Below are 10,807 nucleotides of genomic sequence, written 5' to 3'. Positions count from 1 at the left end.
CCACAATTTGTCTATTATGTCGGGCATCGTATTGTCTGCACAGTAAAGGTATCTACTCATCACAAAGAACCTATTCCTTCGCTAGGCTACGGTAACCATTGAGTTGTGAGCACCCCCAGAATCTTCCCAGGAGCATCGCTTGGATGGAAACCAGTTACAACCTCATAACAGTAAAATCCCAATGAAAATTTTCATCTCCTCTTTACTGATGCTAGAAGATGAAAAAACAATAGAAGTAGTATAATTATCTAACTGTGCCATGAGAAAAAAGAATGTCATTTGAAAAAAACTATTTAAAAAATTTCTACACAAATACCTAATTTTGCCCTCTATTCAGGAAGATCTGTTTCGGGGAATAAACTATTTGTTACAAGATGACCTTCTTGTCGCACATTGGCAGCTTCTCTTTTTACTTTTTTCTATTGGAGAAGTGACATAAGCTTCGTTGACTTTGAATCCTTTTCCTTACATCTAACTGGTACCGAAATACTTCCGGACTTCTCTTGAAATTCATTAGTATTATCATTATCAAGCTGCAAAAAAAGCTCCACTCTTGCCCGAAGTTGTCTTCCCGTTAAATTTTCCTCAAGTCCACCAGCCTGGTAATCTGCAATGTCCTCATAAGTGACAATTGCTGCTTCTGGTGGCTCAAGGTATATTGTACTTCGTCAAAGTCTTCGTTGTCCGGAAGCTATTGGGCTTCACACAGTGTAATATCTCTGAGCTATCGATATCCCTAATATTAAAAAATTTAATTCATAAGTAATTACCGGAATAAAAGTTAATAAATGCAAATTTATCGACTAATTGATATATAATAAATCTTTTGGCGGGAATACGAAGGAAAAAACGTTGAAAATGGAATAAATTCTAACTATAGAGCATAAAATTCGAAACTTTGAAGATTTGCTTAGGGATCCGCCCAATGTGACATTTATGTCACAGTAACATTTATCAGAGTATATTACAGAAATGGAAAGCAATACCAAACATATTAATGTATTATTAATAATTTTGTATCATTATGTTAATACATACCAAAAATTGTCGCTGTAGCGCATATAGTCAATGAAAAAATTAAATATTTACACAAAGCGAACGTCCATTTTTAGTGTCTAGGGAAGGCGCATAAGTACCAGGGGTACTCAAAGGATAGGTCTTCACTCTCACTTGACAATTCTTACCTTGAATTGAAGCACTTAGCTTCCTCTTTCTTATAAGGTATAAAACACAACAATATACCGTGCCCGAACGATGCAAGAGCCATTACAGTGGAGCGATACAGGGTGTGACATTTATGTTACATTGGGCGGATCCAGGTTAAGACTGCATCCAACAGGGCAAGAACACGCAGTGTTTTTTCGATAGGAAAGGAATGGCATCAAATCATTCATGCGGTTGTACAAGCACAGGGCAATCATCATAGCAAAAAGTATAATGTCCCTTTAAGACTGCATCCCACAGGGCAAGAACACAAAGTAAGTTGTGACAATAGCAAATGGATGGCATCTAATGATTCAGGCATTGATACAAGCACGGGGCAAGCATTATAGTAAAAAAAATCCTATGCCCCTTTAAGACCACATCCACAAGCACAGGGCAAGCATTATAGTAAAATGTACAATTTCCCTTTAAGACCACATCCCACAGGGAAAGAACGCAAAGTAAGTTGTGACAATAGCAAAGGGATTGCATCTAATGATTCAGGCAGTGATACAAGCACAGGGCAAGCATTATAGCAAAAAAAATCCTATGACCCTTTAAGACCACATCCCACAGGGCAAGAAAACAGAGTAGTTGTCCCATTAGTAAAGGAATGGCATCAAATGATTCAGGGATTGATACAAGCATAGGTAATACATTAAAAATAAATCCCTAATCACTTCAGGACCTCCCCGTAGCAAAAACAAAATATAGCAAAAAAAACACTAGAAGAGAGACACTATGGATCTAATAAAACTGTAATTATACAAGTATGTAATCAAGTTTGGATATTAATGACATTCTCCATTAAAAAAATAATTTTACACCTCAAAGTGAAACACTACATGCTAATATGAAAGTCACAAAATACATTCCTATAAACATTAAACAGACATGCACTGATAACGCAATGAAACCCTTAAAAATAAATAAAATAACTACTCAAACTATTCTATTATTCCCTATTTACTATCCTTATATATTTTTCTATACCTACTATTACAATGCATTTAACTTTATTTGCCTGAAGGGCCTTACCATGAATCTCACACAAAATGAAAGAAAAGTTGACTTTTTGGGACAACTCTTCTTCCATTTTGTGAGAGAGTCGCTCTTCATGGCCTCTCACAGGCAATTCCTCCAGCAACCATGTAATCCCCTCCCCGACGGCGACCACTAACTCCTCAGTGGGACACTGAGAAGGTTCATGGTCTCCCCTCTGCATCTCAAGGAAGAGATTACATGGATCTGGATTCTGTGAGAAGGCATGAAGAGCACAAGTTACATGTGTTGTCCTTCAGAACTGTCCTTGCCACGTGTTGTGCAACGACTGCAACTGATTGCATTTCTTTGGCAGACAACTTCACCATTTTAGGTGATGTTCTATTGGCCACAGGAATCAATCCTAGAGCATATTCTTCATGCAATAGGGAAGAGGTATCCTCATTATCTCCACTGAAAAGCTCATTCAACCCACTCAAAGAGCTGCAGTCATCAATTTCACAGTTACCACGTGAATTTGTGATAACCAATCCATTGATGACAGCAGTCTTCAAGGCCGAGACAAATTGATATGCATTTGGAGTGCGATTGCACCCACAATTTTGTCTCACAAGGTTGAATAAGTTTTCAATGGGATCCTGATTCAAACTTCGAGTGTTCATATGGCCGTACCTGCTTCCCACCCGCTCCCATAACATACTAATTCCCCTAAGGGTAGCTATCCACCCCATTATAGAAGGGGGAGGTCCTGAAATCGCATTGGGAGGAGGCACTTTCTTCCCCTCGAAATATAGTCCTGCTGCTGGCCACACGTTCCAGTGCCTCCGACAACGATCCGACTAACTCCCCGCGTGCAGGCGTCCCCGTATATACGGAACGGCCGCCATGATGGCCGCCGCCCGCATATAGGTTTATTGCACTGCCCGCGAGGGCGCGTCGGCCAAGTTGTCGGCGGTTGGGACGTATGACCAGGTCACGCTGTGTGACTGATCTTCTTTAATTAACGTATCAAGGTACAATTTTACAAGTTCAGGATACATGGTAAGTACAAAACCTCTGCCTTTCTTGAGGCTATACAAAGCACATGTGTTGTCAATAAAAACATTAATACATACATTGGTTATATTGAAGGCAGATAAAAGATCCATAGTCTTGGCCAAGCCCATAAGGGCTGCGTATGTTTCCGCGCCGTTGATTGATTTAATTGTGTCAGGGATCGGGAATGATTGGGATAATGTCCACACCGGTATCACGACCCCCCCTTGTGCAGGTGTTGCGTCCGTGTACACTTGTATTTCTTCTGTGGCTCGTGGGAGAGATACTTTTCTTTGGAATATTTCACTGTCACTGAGCACTAGCCACCACTTATTATTTCTTTGAAACACATGGGATATTAAGAAGGTTGGTAGCCGTAAGATCCAGCATACCCAACTCAGGTAGCCTGCTACCTTTTGAATATCAATTTGGCGTACTGAGGGGAACACTGGTATCACTTGTTTCACACGCTTAATGGAAGCTTTTGTTAATTGCACTGAGGAATCCTTAGTATCAATCAATACTCCCAGATATTTTAGTCGTTGTACATTTACCAAAACAGATTTACCAACATTTACTTGAATACCAAATTCAGAATTTAAATAATTTACAATATCATAACCACAGAATCTTTTTCTTGAGAAAATAAGCCAATCGTCAAGATAAGTCACTGCATTAACATTGAATTTCTCTTCAATAAAGAGGGCCACGTCCTCTGCCCATCTTTGTAAAATGGCTGGCGATAGTGAGTGGTCCATAGGTAGCCTTGTGAAAGCGTACTTCTTTTTATCGTACACTATGCCATAGAATCTCCAGTGACTACAATGAATTTGAAGCTGGTAGAAAGCAGCGGTGAGGTCAATTTTACACAAAAACGCGTTATGAGGAATGGTAGCAATTACTTTGCCTGGGCCATACAACGAGAATTTGGGGATTACATAAAATTTGGTCCATGGAGACAAATCATAAATTAACCTTACCCCACCGTTGGCCTTTGGTATTAGGAAACATCTAAATGAACACTTAATAGGCCATTCAACAATTATGCCAGCGGTTAACAACCCCTTTATCACTGTGTCCATTTGAGGCGACTTTGAAGTTTTAAATGAAAAATACTACTAAAGGGAAAGAAAGAAAAATACTACTTAAGATCTACTTGGGCCGCCATTTGGGAGGGATGTGGTCTCCAGCAACCCCACGGCCCTTGAACATTTTTAGTGCCCTGATTTTCTCCTCCATGAGCCGAAATGTTTCCAAATGGTGGCTTCTGGCTGTCATTGGCACCCGGTACATGCTACTGCTCCCAATCCTCTTCGCTCCCGCCTTATCTCCATTCATGGAATCGAAGAGGTTGTTCATCAGGAGCAGCAGCTCTGCTGTCCCCAGTGCAGCAGTTGGTAAAACAGCTGCAGATAAAGGGACAGAATGACATCGCGAATATAATCTTGATCCAATATTATATGAGAGCTGATGAATGAACCTACCTCTACCAACTAAAGCCCCGACTCCCCGGCTAACATGGAGGCTGAAAACTTGGGCCGCAAGGAAAACCCTCATTTTCAAATAGCCCTCTGGGCTCAAATGGTTTTCCGTGAGCTTAAATAATCTGAAAATCACAAGAAATTAATGTGAAATGACACCAAGCAAAACAGCTGCAAATTTAAATGATAAACTAGTAATTCCATTTTGAATAGCATCCTACCTTCCACATGGATTTTGGCCATCGTCATCATATACCGCCCGCACATGGCTCCAAGATGCCCTCATCATGACCACATTGCCCCCTATAGTTACGGGAACCATGAAGTCATGTGCCCAGAACAAGTTCCGGACACACTTCAAAAGATGTGGAGGGTCAAAAATTGTAACCACTGTCTTCCCTTCGAACTCAAAGGATGGTTCATCAAATGAAGCTCCCAAGAGCTGAAGGGCCCTGCCATTTGTTGTAGCCATGTCACAGACAGTGGCTACTATTTTTAACCCTGTCCTCACAAGATGGTGGAGGGCTTCCTGTATCAGGTTTTGTAGGGAAGTGGAAGTAACTGCCCCATTGCTGAAGTAGTATGCCACAGGGCACTTCCCCTTGGACCATGGGCCACGGACCATGAAAACCAAAGCCTTTTCAGCAATGACTTCCCGCCGTCTGCTACTTCCATGGTCCTCATATCCAGCAATATGGTCATGAACCCTGTCCCACACCAGCTCCTTTTTGAGTGACATCTCATCGAACAGCAAGCAGCAGTGCCTATCCCTTTCCTCCATTCTCTGTGCGGAGGTGGTGAGGAGGTTGAAAATGGTAGGGTTGATCCCCGTGGTGAATGGGAAAGAAGAAAGAAGCTTGGTGAGGGTTTTGCGGCAAGGAATTGGAAGGAAATTACGAAGGAAAGTATGTGCACGAGGGCTCTTCTTAAAAATGGATAGGGCTTTTACCTTTAGTTCATGGGTCCACCTCCTACCTTTTGGCTTTTTCTGCCCTTCCCTCAAAAGAGTGCTTAAAAAAGTGACAGCAGAGGGGGATTAATTTTTTTCGATGGCCTTCATGAATCTGCTGTCAGGGTTAAGATCAGATAAATTAGACTTTTTAGTCACAAGCTTTCTCCACCGATTTATTTGTCGGCGCTGATTCACCAACCTCTTGTACATGATTTTCTTGCGAGGAGTCAACTGATTGACCCTCGTCATGCCAAGGTCGAAGAGAATGGAGCGCTTTCCACCTTTCCGAGCAGCAGATGATGACAAAGGTGTAGCAAGAATCTCACTAGATTTTGAAACATCTGCTGACCGGGAAGATTCAGTGACAAATGAAGAGGTGGGATTACAATTAAGGGTAGGCACTTCATCTTCCATCATTTCTAAAGAAGGTGAACTATCTCGAAGCATTGCAGAACACCCTTCCCTAGATGTGATGGGAGAGGTCGAAATAGGGGTGAAATTTAGAGATAAACGATGGGGAGCTGAGGTGCCGGGAGTAGAAAAAACCAAATTGGTTGATGATGAACCCACAGAACATGGTAAAGGAGGAGGTGTCATATGATGGGGAGGAGTGCTGAGATCATTGGTTGGGGGGACAGGAGCATCAGGAGTGCTAACAGGGTCAAGGGAAGATGGAGGAAAAAGAGTAGGCACAGCGTTCCTATTCAACTTGATGCGCTCGCTTGTTTGGAACTGGGTGGTACAGAAATGCAACTTGCATGTGTAGTCCATTTGCGGGGATATTCGCCAGAGCTGGGTTCTGGCAGAACTTACGCCACATCTCTGCCCTGAAAAAAATGAAGTCATTTATCGGAAACAGCTAATGAAGACATTGAATAAAGTAACGTCATTCAAAGCTGAAAAGTTGAAACAAGCACATAGCATTTACAACTGGGAGTGAGAGAAAGAAAATTTATTATCATTCACTTAGTGAGAGTATAGTATTGAGTAAAAATTGTAAAAATTCCTTTGCCTTGAGAATTAAGAGTTTCAATGACTAAAGATATCAGACCTGCGACTGATTGAGCATAGGAATAGTTACGCCAGCATAAAATGAGCAGATCAAAGTGTATTCAATTGAGGCGAAGAAACCAGAAAATCAAGAACAAATTCAGTACTTTCTCACCATCATGAAGTTAGTGATGTTTTACTCTGTCAAAATGATAATAGCCTCGGAAAAAGTATTAGCGATGACATTTGAAAGCATTGTAATGTAATAACGATGCCACCCTAGCACTACTAATAACTGGTCAAAAAACTTTATAACCTAAACTTCAAATTACCAACACAATGAACGCCAGAGGGGATACCTGAAAGTACCTTTTCACACAAGATTTTCCCTTCCCTATACACAGCGGGAATCCGAATCGTCCATGTAAACACAATACCCCCAAGCACATCTTGATGTCGATGATAAGAAAGAAGTTAGCGCTTGTGGGACATGTCATGACACCATCGAAAATTAACATTATGTCGCGGCGAAATGAAAATATAATGAGAAAATATTGTCAACCAAATAAAGCATACCCTTTAGTGAATAAGTAAGAAAACAATCGTGCTTCGGGTGTCCGGAATTCGGAGTCGCACGACCCTAACCGGAGACGGCGAGGATAGGACTCTCATTAACTAATCCGCAATTAAGCATTTAATATACCCCTCCCCCCTTAGAGCTGTAATATTATCAATCTGGCTTGCAATTGCTCGAATGCAAGCACGCAAATCATGCGACGCAGATAGTCACCAAACCCTCGAAAAGCAATCATTACGAAGGGAAATATATTTTTAAAATATATGTGTTATTTCAGGGGATCCACAATTCAGTCATAGAGAGCATTCATTATTAAGGGAAATATAATTAAATAACAGTGGCATTACCAGAACTGCGTTAATACAAACCACCTTCGCCGATATTTGCAACACGACCAATTTCACTATAATAAATAATAAATTTAATCAATAATTACTTACCTTTCCACCGTCATAGGAAACCTATGTATGCCGTCAACTTTTCGGCTGCTGCAGCCGGCCACTGCACAAGTTGTCTTCGGCATTTTCCACTAACAAGATGTTTCAGCAGGCAAAGGCGTGCAGGAAACCAGAACATGTGACCACGTGAGAACGTTCGCGTTTCTCAGAGTCCACGGGACTGATACCTGATATCCCTTCCCCTCATGCGCATGTGAACTTCCCCTCATGCGCATGTGAACTTCCCCTCATGCGCCTGTGAACCTCGCCTCCGGCGTCATTGTCGACACCTACCATACAAAGAGGAGTACTACGTGTCCATCTGCCTGGACCCCATGCGCCCTCTTGAAACCCGACTTGCGAACTTCTTCCGATTTGAAACAGCCTACCCCGTCGCGCCATTACTGATTCCTTGGCCTGGTGTAATCCTTGTGATAAGTGCATCGTTGATATAGTGAAAGAGGTCATAAAATTTTTTTCCCATAATTATAAATAGTGAAATCGCAAATACCGACGAATCAAATCTGAGTGTCATACACATGAACGCTCTAAGTTCGGTTCCTGTGAATGCCCTTGTGTTACTTGCGATAGGTGTATTGACAATGAAAACGGAATAATAATTATAAAACTATCGCGATGCAATCAATGAATTATAAGGTATTTCATTAGATTCGTGTTCCATCAAAATGTGCCGAGTATTTATGCTCTGAAAATTTGGGGTCCTAAAAGTGATGTGGCGCTGCTTCCATTGGGCAAGAGTTTTGCACTATAAACCCTAAACAAAGACGATGATTGATGATATGCCGTGCTTCAGAGTATGAGGCTGGCCCGTCGATTGGAAATGGCTTAGGGAGAGGCTATTCCAAATTTGGAATATTTGGAAAATGCCGCTGAAGGAGAGGGAAATGGGAAGGAACAAGATACGAGCTTGTCTGTAGAAAGGCAATTCTTCACACAAATTTTGCATTCTGATATCTTAAACTTATGAACGTATTTATAAGATTTTTCAAATTTATTTTTTATTTTTGTTTTAGATTTGGCCTACACTCAAACGCTAACGGAGGTTGCATTGGCTCAAGGCGGACATAAGCAGCATGTCGACCCAAGACCCGGAAACTCTGCATGATATGGATCAGATGCAATGGCACATGCGGTCTCTGCTTTCAAGTGGCCCCAACCTCCTACTTAAAGAGACGTGCAGAGGCTACGATGGGGACCCCGACCTACGATGGGTTGGCGCCAAAATGAGCCAGAAGAAGACAAAGCAAAATTACTAACATTTTGAAAACCCATGGCTACGATGTGACCGGGCCACAATAAAATTTACCCACTCGATAAAATTTGGATTCAAATTAATGCAGATGAAATGCCCATCTCCTTAGGCTCCGGCATCCAGTTTTTACCGATTTTAAGATCGCAGAGTGATTTAAGAAGTAAACGATGTGTGTTCGCCCCCGCACGGGGGGAAGAGAGTAATCTCTTCCTTTGGGGAGCCGCGCCCCCACGGACCCGAGCCCACCGGGGAGACAACCTCGTCAAAAAACCCTTCGCACGCTAGGATAGCGTCCAGACAGCATGTGACTCTGCTGTGCTGAGTAGCCGATACATCTGGCGTCCAGATTCACCCACGTGTTTGCCGTGCGTGGAGACCCGTACAAGGGGGAGAAGGGGATCCTGGTGGGTGAGTTCTCCGGCTCCCAGCTGGGCGTCGGAAACCCGGTATGGGCCGTAGTTCAATACCCCACTTCGGCCCTGGATTCCCCGAAAAACGGGCGGCCGAGAAGAGCCCAGCTCGGTCAATCGGCTCCTGGCGGCTGGGGAGCTTGGCGGCTCCTTCCGAGCGTACGCCAGGACGGGTTAGTGCTGGAGATATGGGGGTCTCCGTAGGGCGGCCGAAGGTGCGTGGGTTCGGAGGGCCCCCGCGCTGGAGGTTCTAACCCAAAAGAGACCCCCTATCAAAGGTTCCTATATCCCTTGGGTAGCCCTGGCGACCACACCGGATCTCGGTGTGGCGTCCCGAATGTGTGGCTCCGTGGTGGGTGGGGAGCCCAGGGGATGAATTATGTTCTTACATTCATGGAGACGATTACTCTTCCTCCACCAAAAAGATCCCGCCCGGACACGGGCGGAGGAGAAAAGTCTTTTGAAAGCTCGAAGCGTTTTTTGTCTATGAAATGCGCCAAAGAAGGTGACACTCTGAAAAAGGTGTCTCCCTTTTTCATAAAAAAAGCTATGCAATCGATAATTACTGGAGAGCCAAATTCGGTGAAAAAACTAAGAGATGGTACCCTACTAATAGAGACTGCGAACAACATCCAAGCTGAAAAATTGCTTAAAACTGAAAAATTACACGACATCCCAGTTAAAGTCGAGATCCACCGCACTCTAAATACCTCTAAGGGAGTAATAAGTCACTACGACCTTCTTTACGTGGAACCAGAAGAGATCAAGAGAGAGATGGCCCCCCAGGGCGTCATCGACTGCCGCAGACTGACTACGAAGCGAAACGGTGAAGTGATAAATACCACGTCAGTAATTCTCACGTTCGCTCTAGACAAACTGCCCGTTAAAGTCTTCTTAGGATACGAATCTGTAACTGTGCGACCATTCTTCCCTCAACCGATGCGCTGCTTCCAATGCCAAAAATTCGGCCACATCGCACCGCGATGTGAGGGCAAGGCCACCTGCCCGCGCTGCGGCAAGGACAAGCACGATGGGGACAAATGTGCGGAAGCGGCCTGCTGCGTGAATTGCGAGGGTACCCACGCGGCTTACTCTCGCGATTGCCCGAAAATGAAAGAGGAACGGAAGATTATGGAAATAAAAACTATGGAAAAAATATCTTACCTGGAGGCAAGGAAAAAGTTCAAAGCCCTTAGTGCCCCCTCTTTCTCGCGTTCCTTTGCCGCAATCGCCTCTGCTCCAGTTAAGAAGTGCACCATTTCTACACAGACGGAACCTGAAAAGCAGATAGATTTATTAAAAAAAACAAATGCGAGTAACAATAGCAATACTAAAAAAAACACCCCTAACTCCTCCGTAGTGTCTCCCAAAAATACAACAAAGAAAACCACCAGAAAACCTGACCAGCGAGAGAAAACTCCCTCTCCTGGTCCCTCCGGCAAAGGTA

At 43.3% G+C, this 10,807-nt stretch overlaps 2 protein-coding genes across 2 annotated transcripts; both read right to left on the bottom strand.

Moving 5' to 3' along the window:
- Nucleotides 1–4,392: 4,392 nt before the first annotated feature.
- On the bottom strand, nt 4,393–5,502 carry LOC124174191. The gene is made up of 3 exons (XM_046553289.1): nt 4,943–5,502; nt 4,725–4,846; nt 4,393–4,646 (listed from the first exon to the last, which is right to left on the bottom strand). The coding sequence occupies exons 1-3, from the start codon at nt 5,500–5,502 to the stop codon at nt 4,393–4,395; spliced, it is 936 nt and encodes a 311-aa protein (XP_046409245.1).
- LOC124174028 lies at nt 5,343–7,818 on the bottom strand. The gene is made up of 2 exons (XM_046553168.1): nt 7,681–7,818; nt 5,343–6,500 (listed from the first exon to the last, which is right to left on the bottom strand). Exon 2 carries the CDS (start codon nt 6,442–6,444, stop codon nt 5,758–5,760), a length of 687 nt encoding a protein of 228 aa, XP_046409124.1. The 5' UTR covers nt 6,445–6,500; nt 7,681–7,818; the 3' UTR covers nt 5,343–5,757.
- Nucleotides 7,819–10,807: the final 2,989 nt, after the last annotated feature.

Source organism: Ischnura elegans, chromosome 2 (genome assembly GCF_921293095.1).
Source record: "Ischnura elegans chromosome 2, ioIscEleg1.1, whole genome shotgun sequence".
In the NCBI taxonomy this organism is placed as follows: domain Eukaryota; kingdom Metazoa; phylum Arthropoda; class Insecta; order Odonata; family Coenagrionidae; genus Ischnura; species Ischnura elegans.
The sequence above is the reverse complement of the archived record's forward strand: the minus strand, read 5'-3'. Positions and strand labels throughout refer to the sequence as shown.